At 48.1% G+C, this 15,964-nt stretch overlaps 2 protein-coding genes across 2 annotated transcripts; one reads left to right on the forward strand and one right to left on the reverse strand.

The window, feature by feature from the left end:
- Positions 1-2,879: 2,879 nt before the first annotated feature.
- gpr135 (G protein-coupled receptor 135) lies at positions 2,880-5,795 on the reverse strand. The gene is made up of 3 exons (XM_075447894.1): positions 5,557-5,795; positions 4,476-4,693; positions 2,880-4,381 (listed from the first exon to the last, which is right to left on the reverse strand). The coding sequence occupies exons 2-3, from the start codon at positions 4,574-4,576 to the stop codon at positions 3,040-3,042; spliced, it is 1,443 nt and encodes a 480-aa protein (XP_075304009.1). The 5' UTR covers positions 4,577-4,693; positions 5,557-5,795; the 3' UTR covers positions 2,880-3,039.
- Positions 5,796-7,581: 1,786 nt separating this feature from the next.
- Positions 7,582-13,961, forward strand: jkamp (jnk1/mapk8 associated membrane protein). Its single transcript, XM_075447682.1, has 7 exons — positions 7,582-7,695; positions 9,755-9,834; positions 10,689-10,843; positions 11,378-11,584; positions 12,096-12,277; positions 12,360-12,436; positions 13,104-13,961. The coding sequence occupies exons 1-7, from the start codon at positions 7,692-7,694 to the stop codon at positions 13,320-13,322; spliced, it is 924 nt and encodes a 307-aa protein (XP_075303797.1). The 5' UTR covers positions 7,582-7,691; the 3' UTR covers positions 13,323-13,961.
- Positions 13,962-15,964: the final 2,003 nt, after the last annotated feature.

Raw genomic sequence — 15,964 nt, forward strand, 5'->3', positions numbered from 1 at the left:
GTCTCACCTGTCTGAGCTGCAGCTGTGTAATCACCTGTAACATTCACATAAACTGGGGCCCATCTGTAACATTCACCTAAACTGGGCCCATCTGTAACACTCACCTAAACTGGGCCCATCTGTAAGACTCACATAAACTGGGCCCATCTGTAACATTCACCTAAACTGGGCCCATCTGTAACATTCACCTAAACTGGGGCCCATCTGTAACATTCACCTAAACTGGGCCCATCTGTAACATTCACCTAAACTGGGCCCATCTGTAACATTCACCTAAACTGGGCCCATCTGTAACACTCACATAAACTGGGCCCATCTGTAACACTCACATAAACTGGGCCCATCTGTAACATTCACCTAAACTGGGCCCATCTGTAACATTCACCTAAACTGGGCCCATCTGTAAGACTCACCTAAACTGGGCCCATCTGTAACACTCACATAAACTGGGCCCATCTGTAACATTCACATAAACTGGGCCCATCTGTAACATTCACCTAAACTTGGCCCATCTGTAACATTCACATAAACTGGGCCCATCTGTAACATTCACCTAAACTTGGCCCATCTGTAACATTCACCTAAACTGGGCCCATCTGTAACATTCACATAAACTGGGCCCATCTGTAACACTCACCTAAACTGGGCCCATCTGTAACATTCACCTAAACTGGGGCCCATCTGTAACACTCACCTAAACTGGGCCCATCTGTAACATTCACCTAAACTGGGCCCATCTGTAACATTCACCTAAACTGGGCCCATCTGTAACATACACCTAAACTGGGCCCATCTGTAACATACACCTAAACTTGGCCCATCTGTAACATTCACATAAACTGGGCCCATCTGTAACATTCACCTAAACTGGGCCCATCTGTAACATACACCTAAACTGGGCCCATCTGTAACATTCACATAAACTGGGCCCATCTGTAACATTCACCTAAACTGGGCCCATCTGTAACATTCACATAAACTGGGCCCATCTGTAACATTCACCTAAACTGGGCCCATCTGTAACATACACCTAAACTGGGCCCATCTGTAACATACACCTAAACTGGGCCCATCTGTAACACTCACCTAAACTGGGCCCATCTGTAACACACACCTAAACTGGGCCCATCTGTAACACTCACCTAAACTGGGCCCATCTGTAACAGTCACCTAAACTGGGCCCATCTGTAACACTCACCTAAACTGGGCCCATCTGTAACACTCACCTAAACTGGGCCCATCTGTAACACTCACCTAAACTGGGCCCATCTGTAACACACACCTAAACTGGGCCCATCTGTAACATTCACCTAAACTGGGCCCATCTGTAACACTCACCTAAACTGGGCCCATCTGTAACATACACCTAAACTGGGCCCATCTGTAACATACACCTAAACTGGGCCCATCTGTAACATACACCCTCCACTTGAGCTCCTGTCCATGAACTCTTATCCCACCTTTACCCCTCGTGTACAGCGTCTGCATCAGTCTGTGTTCTTGATGGCTCGTCCACTCAGGTGACCCTGAAACATCCCAAAGTTAAGATGCTAATAGGTCTAAACTGCTCCAATGCAAACTTAAACATTTATTCCAATGTAACTACTTCTGAATTTAAAAAGTGAATTTAGGGACAGTTGATAACATTTCAGACGGAGTAGGCTGCTGGAAGCATTCTGATATTTATTCCCTCCCACCACCATCAATATTTATAGCAACAACTCATTTAATTATCTCTGAATTTGTGACAAAAGGACGTGTGAACAAACAACAGAGTACACATGTCTGTTTCCACAGAGAGAAACCCCAGATCTGACAGGTTCCTTTGGGTTTTCTTCTGTTGTTTGTAAGTTGTACAAAATAATTACCGGACTGAGACCAGGTTTAAAACTAAAGGTCACATTAGCATTAAAACAAGCAACAAATTCAGTCATTTCTCTAGTGAGACAGTGTGAGAAGTAAGGACGAGCTGGCGGCTCGTTCAGTGCTTTGCATCCACAAGGTGCATTTACACATGAAATGTATAGAAACTCCCAATGCTTAAGGACTGAAGGGATATTTTTATAACAGAACTTTTTTTCCCCAAATAGTGGGAAGATTTCTGCTTTTAAGTCAGTATGTCAACAATAATCCTCCTGCTTCCTGAATCCTGATGTGCTGTTAGCAGTCTGTGATCAGAGGAAACATCTGCATCTAACAGCCTGTGATCAGAGGAAACATCTGCATCTAACAGCCTGTGATCAGAGGAAACATCTGCATCTAACAGTCTGTGATCAGAGGAAACATCTGCATCTAACAGTCTGTGATCAGAGGAAACATCTGCATCTAACAGTCTGTGATCAGAGGAAACATCTGCATCTAACAGCCTGTGATCAGAGGAAACATCTGCATCTAACAGCCTGTGATCAGAGGAAACATCTGCATCTAACAGTCTGTGATCAGAGGAAACATCTGCATCTAACAGCCTGTGATCAGAGGAAACATCTGCATCTAACAGCCTGTGATCAGAGGAAACATCTGCATCTAACAGCCTGTGACCAGAGGAAACATCTGCATCTAACAGCCTGTGATCAGAGGAAACATCTGCATCTAACAGCCTGTGATCAGAGGAAACATCTGCATCTAACAGCCTGTGACCAGAGGAAACATCTGCATCTAACAGTCTGTGATCAGAGGAAACATCTGCATCTAACAGTCTGAGATCAGAGGAAACATCTGCATCTAACAGTCTGTGATCACAGGAAACATCTGCATCTAACAGTCTGTGATCAGAGGAAACATCTGCATCTAACAGTCTGAGATCAGAGGAAACATCTGCATCTAACAGTCTGAGATCAGAGGAAACATCTGCATCTAACAGTCTGAGATCAGAGGAAACATCTGCATCTAACAGTCTGAGATCAGAGGAAACATCTGCATCTAACAGTCTGAGATCAGAGGAAACATCTGCATCTAACAGTCTGAGATCAGAGGAAACATCTGCATCTAACAGTCTGTGATCAGAGGAAACATCTGCATCAGCAGGCCAGATGTTCCGGCTCACAGGCTGGTGTCGGCGGTCTTCGTCTTGGCGGTGCCGGCAGCGTTGGCCAGCGTTGCCGTGTCCATCTGGGCGTCCCGACAGAAGAACACCGCAGGGTTCTTACAGGCCCACATCGCCACCTCTCCTCCGGTTTTTCCAGGACTGGAACTGGACAATCGGCTGCTGTTCAACCCAGCCCGGCACACGTAACGGTCCCTGATCCTCTCTGCCTGGCTCAGCTGGATCTCCCGGTTCTGGCTCTGGCTGGAGAGGTAAGCAGCGATGTTTCTGGTCCGATAGCCCTCCTCTCTGCTGCGTCCCAGCAGCATCGATATGTTTGGGTTCCTCAGAGCGTAGATCAGAGGGTTAATGGCTCCGTTGGCCCAGGCCAGCCAGATGGCCACCGTGTCCATCGCAGGGTTGAAAGTGTAGTCTCCGATCGCTGTGACCAACCCCATCAAACAATATGGTCCCCAGCAGAAGATGACAAACACGATCATAATCAGCACTGTGGTGGCCGTTCGCATCTCACTGTAGAATCTGAGTAAGTAAGCGTACGTGGTGACGGGCCGGACTCGTATCTCAGAGAGCCGCACGGTCTTACAGATGTTGTAATGACAGAAGCACATCAGGGAGAAGGGCAGCAGGTAACACACCACGATGAGACAGATGCTGTAAGCTGCGCCCATGCTGGAGGAACCGGAGTGGAAAACATACATGCAGTGGTAGAAACCTCGCTTATGCACCTGAGTCGGTGTTTGGACCAACAGATACCACGGGAGGGAGAATATCACCGCGGTTAACCACACAGCTACCAGCAGCCGAGTGGCCTTCTGACGTCCGATCTTAGCCTGCGGCTGCTTGACGATGGCGTAGTACCTGTCGAAGGAGATCAGAGTCATAGTGAGGGTGGAGATGATGCCGAAGCAGGTGTTGAAGAAGCCGTTGGCCACACAGAAAGCGTCCCCGAACATCCAGACTCCGTCCTTACTGAAGAGCATGGCGAAGGAAAAGGGAAGGCATAAAACCGCGGTGAGGAAGTCTGACAGCGACAGCGACATGATGAACGCGTTGGTCACCGTCCGCAGCTGTCGATGTTTGATGATGACGATGACCACGGCAGAGTTCCCCAGACTGGAGAGGAGGAAGATGGAGAGCAGCACCAGGGCCTGAGCTGCCACCGCGACCCCCTGCAGAGCGGAGGGGGTCCCGGCGGCGCCCAGGACCGGCGCCATCGTTGGCTGATGCGTTTCGCTTTGCTCGCTGCCTCTCTGGTCTCGGAGTGCCAACACGCTTCCTGTGGTTTGCACCGTGGCCTTTATGGTGGAAATCACCAGGCTGGTCACCATGGAAACAACCCTGAAGACAGAAGTGGAACGTTTTATCACATAATCTGGAGAAAGTTCTCATTGCTAATCAGATTAGCATTCATCCAGGTGGTGAAAGAGCTTACCGTGGCACCAGAGGTGAGGAGGTGCTGAGCTGGGTGATGAAGCCCTCGGAGTCAGCTGTGTAGTTGCTGCCCCGCAGCGCCATGCTAACAGGGGAATCCATGGATGAAGCCGGGCAGGACGGCAGCGGTCATCTCCTGTGGGTCCCACTGACAGCTGAGTCGGTGTGTGTTGGTGGCCTGGATCCTAACATGTCCTGAACCCATCCAGCTGTTTCTCTCTGTGGTGACGACAGAGGGTCAGAGTTATTCTCCCTCAGAGGGTCAGAGTTATTACCCCTCAGAGGGTTAGAGTTATTACCCCTCAGAGGGTCAGAGTTATTCTCCCTCAGAGGGTCAGAGTTATAACCCCTCAGAGGGTTAGAGTTATTACCCCTCAGAGGGTCAGAGTTATTCTCCCTCAGAGGGTCAGAGTTATAACCCCTCAGAGGGTCAGAGTTATTACCCCTCAGAGGGTCAGGGTTATTACCCCTCAGAGGGTCAGAGTTATTACCCCTCAGAGGGTCAGAGTTATTACCCCTCAGAGGGTCAGAGTTATAACCCCTCAGAGGGTCAGAGTTATTACCCCTCAGAGGGTCAGAGTTATAACCCCTCAGAGGGTCAGAGTTATTACCCCTCAGAGGGTCAGGGTTATTACCCCTCAGAGGGTCAGAGTTATTACCCCTCAGAGGGTCAGGGTTATTACCCCTCAGAGGGTCAGAGTTATTACCCCTCAGAGGGTCAGAGTTATAACCCCTCAGAGGGTCAGAGTTATTACCCCTCAGAGGGTCAGGGTTATTACCCCTCAGAGGGTCAGAGTTATTACCCCTCAGAGGGTTATAACCCCTCAGAGGGTCAGAGTTATTACCCCTCAGAGGGTCAGAGTTATTACCCCTCAGAGGGTTATAACCCTATGAAACGGTCCCTGATTTATGGTGTTATTGATCTGCAGCATTAAAAATGCGTGTGGCTGTGCATCTGTGCACGTGCTCACAGCTGCTGTTTTCACAGGTTGATGCACCTGTTGACATTCTGCTGTTTTACATGAACTTTTTTCTACTTATTCTGACATTTTATATACTGTGATAAACAGAAAGATATTCACCATCTCCAGCTCGGTGTCTGTTGTTAACCTGACGGTGAAGTTTAAATGTGAGACGCGTGTTTTCTCCTCAGAACAGATCCGGGCCGCCCATCCACTGATGAACGGACTCCTCACTTCCCTCCGCAGAAGAAACAAACAGAACAAACCCCTGTTTCCCTCGTCGTGTTCAGGTTCTCCTGTGAAACATGCTGCGGTGCTCTGTCTCTGCCGGCCACAGCAAACAGCTGGATCTGTCCGGCAGGCCGCTCCGCAGGCCCGCGGAGGCGCTCAGCGCCGCCGGAGCAGCGGCCTGAGGAGCCGGGGGACCCGGGGACACGGAGCGGGCTCTCTGCCTCTCCTCACCTCCATCATCACATCATCTCAGCTGCCTCACGAGTCCAGGTGAACACAGCCTGCACGCGCTTATTCTGTAAAGATGTCTGCTCTCAGCTTCCGAAGCCACGCCCTTTGAATGAATGCGCGTTGCCATGGCAACCGGTGATGCTGTGCCTCCGTGGCTGTGGCAATAAAACGGGTTTATACACAACTCTGTTTTACCTCAGTTCACTTATGTTTACAGTATTAATATTCTGATATTTTAATGTTTTCACCTGAGTAAATGTAAACCAGGTTACTAAAAAAAAATCCAAATTAAAGAATTAAACAGCACAATCAGCTATTAAATAACTTATATTTCTTTTAAAAGAGCTGATGTTAATGTACATATACTCCCTCCAGCTCTCAGTGGCTCAACGATACTATGTCTTTTCTAAAGCTGGAGAAGATCAGATATTCAGTGAAAGGTAACTCTGACAAATTCTACAACAAGTGGCGTCCTTTTTTAACTTTTTTTCATTCTCTTCAATCTCTGCCCCCTGATTGACGGACCCCCACTCACTCTCTCCTTCTCTTTCCTCTCTTTTTCCTTTTCTGTCTTTTGTCCTCCTTTTTATTTATACTGAGCAGCTTACACACACACGTACATATTACACTTATTATCAATTGCTATATATAGATGTCCTTAACTGTTAGTTAAGTAGCCCCCCACAATTGTGTATTGTTCTGGAATTGTTGTGAAAAAAAAAACAAAAAAAAACACTAGAGGAGGTAGACTGTATGCTTTTTTTTTTTTTTTTTTTTTAACTCATCAAGATGCACATTATTTTGACTGTATCAATGTTTGCTCAAACTGTCAGTGGTGATATAATGCTCAATGTAAATGTGACATTGATTTCTATTCCAATGTGCCTTACCTCCCAATAAAAATATTAAACAAAAAAAGATTAAGATTGATCATTATATTATGGTCATGCAGACACATGAAAGTCCTCCGCTTTTAACCCGTCCAGGCACCTGCTGACACACACGTGCACGTGCACAGGGTCACACACTCATAGATGCCACACACTGGAGCGGTGGGCGGCCATTCACAGCGCCCGGGGATCATGGGGCACTGTTGCCTTGCTCAAGGGCACCTCGGCCATGAGAAGGAGGTGGACTGTTACCCCTCCAGCTCTCAGTTTCACCAATCTTTGTTTTTGAGTGGCGAGAGTGGGAATCGAACTGCCAACCTTCCGATTATTGGATGACCCACTCTGAGCCACAGCCGTGCTAAGAAACTGTAGCACTAAAATAGATTAAATTAATAAATAGATAAATCAGATTATGAGTAATTACAGACTGAAAAAATAAGCATTGAGTATATGAACACAAATACAGATGATTCATGTATAACAGAAGAGAAGAAGTTCATGTTTATCGTGAGATACTAAGTCTGTTGAATTAGTATCTCATAATTATGAGATAGTATTTCTATTTTTATTTTTATTAAGTGGCAGAAACGGGCTTCCACAGTTTCGGTCCCTGAATTGAAGGTACAGAATTGATGACTGTTCAACATATAAAGTATATATGTATGTAGTATGTATAAAGTATATATGCATGTAGTATGTATAAAGTATTTATGCATGTAGTATGTATAAAGGATATATGTCCTCCTCCTCCAATAAGAAAGGTGGCGCTGTGGACCTGCTGCATCCAGGAACAAATACAAGAAGAAGAAGAACAAATACAAGACGAAGAAGACGAAGAAGAAGAAGCAGAAGCTGAGAGAAATGAAGAAAAGGAGCTCATTTTATTGATCTGTGGTTTTCATAATGGGTGAGTTAAAGCTGAGTTAAAGCTGATCTTCTTCATCTGTTCACAGCTGATTAACTGACGCACTTTAACCGTAACGGCTTCTTGTTTTATCAGCCGGAAGGAGCCGATGTAGCTGATGTATCTCGGCTCGGCTCGGCTCGGCTCCTTCCGGCTGGAGCAGGATTAATGGCTCTTCTGTTTCTAACATTCACACACACGGCACCTTCTGTCCGTCCACTGCGTTAATTTAACCATTTAATAAAATGGAGCAGTTCCATCAGAAACCGCGGGGGGCGCACCGGGAGGAGGGGGGGTTCAGCAGTGCGACCAACGAAAGGGACGAAGAAGAAGACAACAACGGAAATGTTGGAACTCTGTCCACATGTCTCACTGTGTTTAAAACTCTGTCCACACGTCTCACTTTGTTTAAAACTCTGTCCACACGTCTCACTGGGTTTAATACTCTGTCCACATGTCTCACTGCGTTTAATACTCTGTCCACACGTCTCACTTTGTTTAAAACTCTGTCCACACGTCTCACTGGGTTTAATACTCTGTCCACACGTCTCACTGCGTTTAAAACTCTGTCCACACGTCTCACTGCGTTTAAAACTCTGTCCACATGTCTCACTGCGTTTAAAACTCTGTCCACATGTCTCACTGTGTTTAAAACTCTGTCCACACGTCTCACTGCGTTTAATACTCTGTCCACACGTCTCACTGCGTTTAAAACTCTGTCCACACGTCTCACTGGGTTTAATACTCTGTCCACACGTCTCACTGCGTTTAAAACTCTGTCCACACGTCTCACTGCGTTTAAAACTCTGTCCACACGTCTCACTGCGTTTAAAACTCTGTCCACACGTCTCACTGCGTTTAAAACTCTGTCCACACGTCTCACTGCGTTTAATACTCTGTCCACACGTCTCACTGCGTTTAATACTCTGTCCACACGTCTCACTGCGTTTAAAACTCTGTCCACACGTCTCACTTTGTTTAAAACTCTGTCCACACGTCTCACTGGGTTTAATACTCTGTCCACACGTCTCACTGTGTTTAATACTCTGTCCACACGTCTCACTGTGTTTAAAACTCTGTCCACACGTCTCACTGTGTTTAATACTCTGTCCACACGTCTCACTGCGTTTAAAACTCTGTCCACACATCTCACTGCGTTTAAAACTCTGTCCACACGTCTCACTGCGTTTAATACTCTGTCCACACGTCTCACTGCGTTTAATACTCTGTCCACACGTCTCACTTTGTTTAAAACTCTGTCCACACGTCTCACTTTGTTTAAAACTCTGTCCACACGTCTCACTGGGTTTAATACTCTGTCCACACGTCTCACTGCGTTTAAAACTCTGTCCACACGTCTCACTGTGTTTAAAACTCTGTCCACACGTCTCACTGTGTTTAATACTCTGTCCACATGTCTCACTGTGTTTAAAACTCTGTCCACACGTCTCACTGTGTTTAATACTGCGCTGTGTGTTTAATGTCTCCTTTTAAAGAGCATTATCTGCTTGACCGCCGCCATGTTTGTTATCAAACTGACGTCAGAACTCTGTGCTGCCCTCTGGTGGCTGTAAGAACTATGCCAACTTAGAGCAGGCATTTTTTTTCTTTATTGAAAACCACAATGTTACAACAACAACAATCTACGTTGCATACAAAACGTGAATTCTCAATATACAAGTGCTTTTATCAATATATAGGCAATAAGAAAAAAGAAAGAGAGGAAAGAAGAAAAAGAGAGGAAAGAAAGAGAAGGGAGAATGTGGGCAGTAATGTCTGAACTCTGAACTCTGTACCGCCCTCTGGTGGCTGTAAGAACCAGGCCAACTTGGAGCAGGCCTGGGAGAATGTGGGCAGTAACGTTCTGGTTTACTTGTGTCAACGAGCCTTGAGAATGATGCTGGAAACCCAGATCAGCAGTGTTGGGTCTGAGAAATATTTCTGTAAAAAGCTTTTTAGACCAGGAAAGATGGAGGATGCTCCGGTTAGTTTGAACAGGACTGGTTCATGGACTGGTTAGGAACCCCGGGCCGTCTGTTCACAGTGTGCTTCTGTCTTCCAGTGGTCGCCATGAGCTCCACGTGTCCGGGTCTGTACTGTGGTCGGCTCCTGGTGAACGGGTCCGTGGAGGGGGAGTGTGGGGTGAGTACCAAAGATCTGACCAATGAGCAGCAGGCGGAGGCCTCTGACCTCACTGATCTGACCAATGAGCAGCTGGCGTAGGCCTCTGACCTCACTGATCTGACCAATGAGCAGCTGGCGTAGGCCTCTGACCTCACTGATCTGACCAATGAGGAGCAGCTGGAGGCCTCTGACCTCACTGATCTGACCAATGAGGAGCAGCTGGAGGGCTCTGACCTCACTGATCTGACCAATGAGCAGCTGGCGTAGGCCTCTGACCTCACTGATCTGACCAATGAGCAGCTGGCGTAGGCCTCTGACCTCACTGATCTGACCAATGAGCAGCAGGCGTAGGCCTCTGACCTCACTGATCTGACCAATGAGGAGCAGCTGGAGGCCTCTGACCTCACTGATCTGACCAATGAGGAGCAGGCGTAGGCCTCTGACCTCACTGATCTGACCAATGAGCAGCTGGCGTAGGCCTCTGACCTCACTGATCTGACCAATGAGGAGCAGGAGGCCTCTGACCTCACTGATCTGACCAATGAGCAGCAGGCGGAGGCCTCTGACCTCACTGATCTGACCAATGAGCAGCAGGCGGAGGCCTCTGACCTCACTGATCTGACCAATGAGGAGCAGGAGGCCTCTGACCTCACTGATCTGACCAATGAGGAGCAGGCGGAGGCCATCTGATGGTACCTGACGGTGGTTTCATGGTTTACATGAGGTCACAGGTTTAGTTTTTCCTGTCTGTGTATATCTGTGGTTATTCTTCATGTTTTAATCATCTTTCCTCTTCCTCGTGCTCGTTGCTACTTTCATGTTTTAATCATCTTTCCTCTTCCTCGTGCTCGTTGCTGCCTCGGTGATCTCAGGTTTGTCCTCGGGGGGAACGGGCCAACCTCCAGAAGGTGTGTGAACGCTGCTCAGAGGTGCCCGAGCTCTACGACTGGCTCTACCTGGGCTTCATGGCCATGCTGCCTCTGGTTCTGCACTGGTTCTTCATCGAGTGGTACTCTGGGAAGAAGAGGTGAGGTGGAGCCCTGCTGCTCACCAGCTGGTTCTGGTTCTGGTTCTGTTCATCCAGCTGATCCGTAAACCAGATAAAAATGACAAGAACAAGTTGTTGGAACATTTTATTAATTCATTAAAGTATTCAGAGGCAGCTTCACCGAGTAAGAACCAGCAGTCCAGACTCTGGCTGGTTCAGATCCAGACTCTGGCTGGTTCAGATCCAGACTCTGGCTGGTTCAGATCCAGACTCTGGCTGGTTCAGGTCCAGACTCTGGTTCAGGTCCAGACTCTGGTCCTGATCCAGACTCTGGCTGGTTCAGATCCAGACTCTGGTTCAGGGCCAGATCCAGACTCTGGTTCAGGTCCAGACTCTGGTTCAGGTCCAGACTCTGTCTGATTCAGGTCCAGACTCTGGTTCAGGTCCAGATCCAGACTCTGGTTCAGACTCTGGTCAGGTGTTTCTCCTCCTGGTCTGTGATTCGTTGGACTCGGGTCAGGCGGTCGGGTGATGATGGACGCCAGGTGACTGACTCTTGGTGTCTGTTGGCAGCTCCAGCGCCGTGCTGCAGCACGTGACGGCCATGTTGGAGTGCAGCGTTTCGGCCGTGGTGACCCTGCTCCTCACAGAACCAGTGGGCCTGCTCAGCATCCGGTCCTGCCGGGTCCAGATGCTGTCCGACTGGTACACCATGCTGTACAACCCGAGCCCCGACTACATCAACACGTTGCACTGCACCCAGGAGGCCGTCTACCCGCTGTGAGTACCAAGAGCCTGGACCGGTTCAGACATCACTTCCTGTCTCTGACGTTACCTGTTTGACGTCACTTCCTGTCTCAGACATCACTTCCTGTCTCTGACGTTACCTGTTTGACGTCACTTCCTGTGTCTGACATCACTTCCTGTCTCTGACATCACTTCATGTCTCTGACGCCACTTCCTGTCTGATGTTACTTCCTGTCTTTGACGTTACTTCCTGTCTCTGACGTTACTTCCTGTTTCTGACATTACTTCCTGTCTGACGTTATTTCCTGTTTCTGACGCTACTTCCTGTCTCTGACGCTACTTCCTGTCTCTGACGCCACTTCCTGTTTCTGACATCACTTCCTGTCTGACGTTACTTCCTGTCTTTGACGTTACTTCCTGTCTTTGACGTTACTTCCTGTCTTTGACGTCACTTCCTGTTTCTGACATTACTTCCTCTCTTTGACGTTACTTCCTGTTTCTGACATCACTTCCTGTCTGATGTTACTTCCTGACTCCTCCCCAGCTACACCATCGTCCTGATCTACTACGCCTTCTGCCTGGTGATGATGATGATGCTGCGCCCTCTGCTGGTGAAGAAGATCGCCTGCGGTCTTGGGAAGTCGGACCGCTTCAGGAGCATCTACGCAGCTCTTTACTTCTTTCCCATCCTCACGGTACTGCAGGCCATCGGCGGCGGGCTGCTCTGTGAGTTTCTCCGCAGATGTTTCCATGGTAACACAGTAACCAGCATTTTCTGGTTCATTAACCACGTTGGTCTGTGTTTCAGACTACGCCTTCCCCTACATCATCCTGGTCCTGTCGCTGGTCACGCTCGCCGTCTACATGTCTGCCTCTGAGATACAGGTGAGACGAAACCTGACAAAATACCGGCTGTTTACAATTTTGTTCCCACGAATTCGGCGCTACTAAAGCTTGCCGCAGTGAGCAACGCACTTCCTGTTATTTTCACAAAATAAAATACCCGTTGCCTTTTATCATAGGGAAAGCCATTACCATACAATTGGTGCTTTTGTTTTGAAAACAGGAAGTGAACCTACCCTCGTTGTAGCTAGCTTGAAACTGCCGTTTTGACAGGAAATGACGATCGGCGACGTCACGTTACGTTGCATCTTGGGTAGTTTGAGTATGAGTAGTGACCTCATGATGCATACCCAACATGTAGAGAATCTAGTATGCATCCGGGAACTTCTCGCTTACTCAAACTCGCATACTGACTCAGAAAGTTAGTAGGAGTAGTAGGAGAAGTATGCGGTTTGGAACAAAGCCCTGAACTGACAGCAGTTGTTCCAAAGTCCCGCCCACAGAGAATCGCCTTTGTCTGATTGGTCAGATTCCACCCCAGGTTCAGTTGTTTCTATCGTCCAGTTTAGGTTTAAAGAGTTAAACTGAGCAATATGTTGATTGATCAGAGGAACACAGGGTCTGAACTGTTTCTATTTTAAATGTAAAGTTTCAGGTGTGTGTTTGAACCAATCACTGATCTCCCCCCCCACCTGTCTCCCCTCCACAGTCCTTTAAGACCCTGTTCTCCAGGAAGAAGCGTCTGGTGGTGCTGCTCAGCCACTGGCTGCTGCACGCCTACGGGATCATCTCCATCTCGCTGCTGGATAAGCTGGAGGTGGCGCTGCCGCTGCTCGCCCTGGTGCCGGGCCCCACCCTGTTCTACATCGCCACCGCCAAGTTCACCGAGCCCAGCCGCATCCTGTCGGAGGGGGGCAGCGGACACTGAGCCCATCCTGTCGGAGGGGGGCAGTGGACACTGAGCCCACCCCATCCTGTCGGAGGGGGGCAGCGGACACTGAGCCCACCCTGTCGGAGGGGGGCAGTGGACACTGAGTCCACCCTATCGGAGGGGGGCAGTGGACACTGAGCCCAGCCGCATCCTGTCGGAGGGGGGGGCAGTGGACACTGAGCCCAGCCGCATCCTGTCGGAGGGGGGCAGTGGACACTGAGTCCATCCTGTCGGAGGGGGGCGTTGGACACTGAGTCCACCCTGTCGGAGGGGGGCAGTGGACACTGAGTGTCTGGAGTCCAGTTCCCTCCTCTGGCAGCAGCTGATGACAGTTTGAGCAAATGTTCTGGTGAATTCTGGGTCCGTCCTGATGAAGCAGCGCAGCCACACCCGGTCATGTGACATGTTACTGTCGGACTGGTTCAGCACAGGTTGGAGCTCTCATATATATGCTCCGTACAGGATGTATTTCTGAGTATTTTACTGAGTCTTTACGATGTGTTTAAGCAGCTGCTGTTCTGTTCCTTTTCCTTCTGAAGTGTGAACCTCCTCAGAGGCCGGCTGCTCTGTAAATATATGTCTGAATGTTTGTGTTTCCGTCTCACAGCAAAGAGAAATAAACTGATGTTTCCTCCTGATGTTTTCCAGCTTCATGACTCACCTGTTTCCACTGCAGAACTGCATCAGATGTAGAGTCCTGGTCTGCATGGTCCTGATCCAGGTTTCTGGGGTCTAAGCTCCACTGAGGAGCCTCAGCCCCCAACTTTCCCCTGATGCTATGACCCCTGCCTATCATCACACACCAGGCTTAAGGGCCGTGTATACTCTCGCAGCAGTGTGTCGCAGTGAGCTTGTCGCAGACACGACGCAGTTATCTTTGATTTATGCCTACATTTGAAGCGCTGTCTGCACTATGTTAATCCCACGCCACAACGCAAGAGGGACAATCACGAACAAGCTAGGATTGTGGGTCTGGTGGTGGCATGTTTCTCTTCCGGTTACGGAGGTCATTCAACAACAATGGCGACTGGACGAATGCGCACTTTGATTGAGATGCAGCTGATCGATCTAGAAATAGAAGAAATATTGCTACTACTGGAGCTGGCAGAGAGGCGAAAGAATCGTCACGGTTAGCACGGTTAGCGTCAACATTAGCCGGTTAGCAAACCGGAAATATGAATAGTGTAGAGCGGATGTAGAGTTGACCAATCAGAGGCCTCCTTTCTCTCCTCCTGCGGCGACGTCTGCGGTGAGTTACAATTTTGGGGAGGTGCACCAGAGTGTCTGCGTAAGGGGCGGGGGCACGTCTGCGTTAACTGCGACACACACGCAGACGACCTGGTTTCCGACCATAAATCAGCCTTTAGGATTAGGGTTAGTAACCAACTCATTTAGAACTAATTAATCTGAATTCAACCCTCTCCTTTTGAAATGAATATAAAATAAAGTGTGCATTCAATTGGTGTACAAAAAGGTGTGTGTGGTTGGTACTACACTCACTAGGTCACAAGGCTTGGGAGGTATTGGGGAAAAAAAGACACCTTATTTCCTTATTGTGAATATCTGTCGAATATCCAATATCAAACCAACTTCACCACAGTCTTCAGCGGCAGGTGCAGCAGCAACATTTCCGGAAAGGTACTGGCTTGATTAAATTAATTCTGGACTCTATATCCGACCACATGAAGACCTCGGGACACTTCGGTTTGGCTTTAGGGACCCTCTACTCACTACCACGTAAGTGTTATGTTGTTTGGAGCTGTAGAAGAGGTATAAAAATAGCGTTTTGTGGCGGCGATACGATATGCCCGCGTCACCTCCAGGCTAACGACTTTTGGCTAAAAACGGTCAAATCGAAATTCTCAAAACACATTCGAATGACATGATTTTGATGTCAACTCAACGTATGTACTACGAACATCCCGTAAATTGATCTAAAGTGCATTTTACTCCGGATTATCCCTTTAACCCGAAACCTAACCCTCTCCTTTTGACCCTAACCCTCTCCTTTTGACCCTAACCCGAACCCTAACCCTCTCCTTTTAACCCTAACCCTCTCCTTTTGACCCTAACCCAAACCCTAACCCTCTCCTTTTAACCCTAACCCTCTCCTTTTGACCCTAACCCAATAAGAGTTGGTTTACACAACAGTTCTAAAATGGCTTGAATCATATATTTTTTCTATTTGAGTTTTTTTTTTTATTTTTATTTTTTATAGGAATGGAAGATCAATCTTCCATAAGTCATAAATTGAATACTGGTGTCCCCCAAGGGTCAGTTTGAGGCCCACCACTGTTTAATCTTTATATGTTACCCTTGGAGGTGTCATCGGGAGCCTTAAGTTCCACAGCTATGCTGATGACACCGTAGTTTCCCTTTTAAACCGTCTGATGTTAAAACATGGATTTCAGAAAAGTTTCTGAAGCTCAACCAGGACTAAACTGAGGTTTTAGTTATTGGTGCTGAAGCTCAGAGAGAGAAACTGTCAGTTCATCTACGATTACTCTGAACCCATCTGAAGCAGTAAAGAAAAGAATCTTGGCGTCCTCTTTGACCCAGATCAGGGATGTCCAAAGGGAGGGCCGCTGTCCTGCAGGTTTTAGATGTTCCCTGCTCCAGATCAGCGCATCATCAGCTGC

Source organism: Odontesthes bonariensis, chromosome 17, assembly GCF_027942865.1.
Source record: "Odontesthes bonariensis isolate fOdoBon6 chromosome 17, fOdoBon6.hap1, whole genome shotgun sequence".
In the NCBI taxonomy this organism is placed as follows: domain Eukaryota; kingdom Metazoa; phylum Chordata; class Actinopteri; order Atheriniformes; family Atherinopsidae; genus Odontesthes; species Odontesthes bonariensis.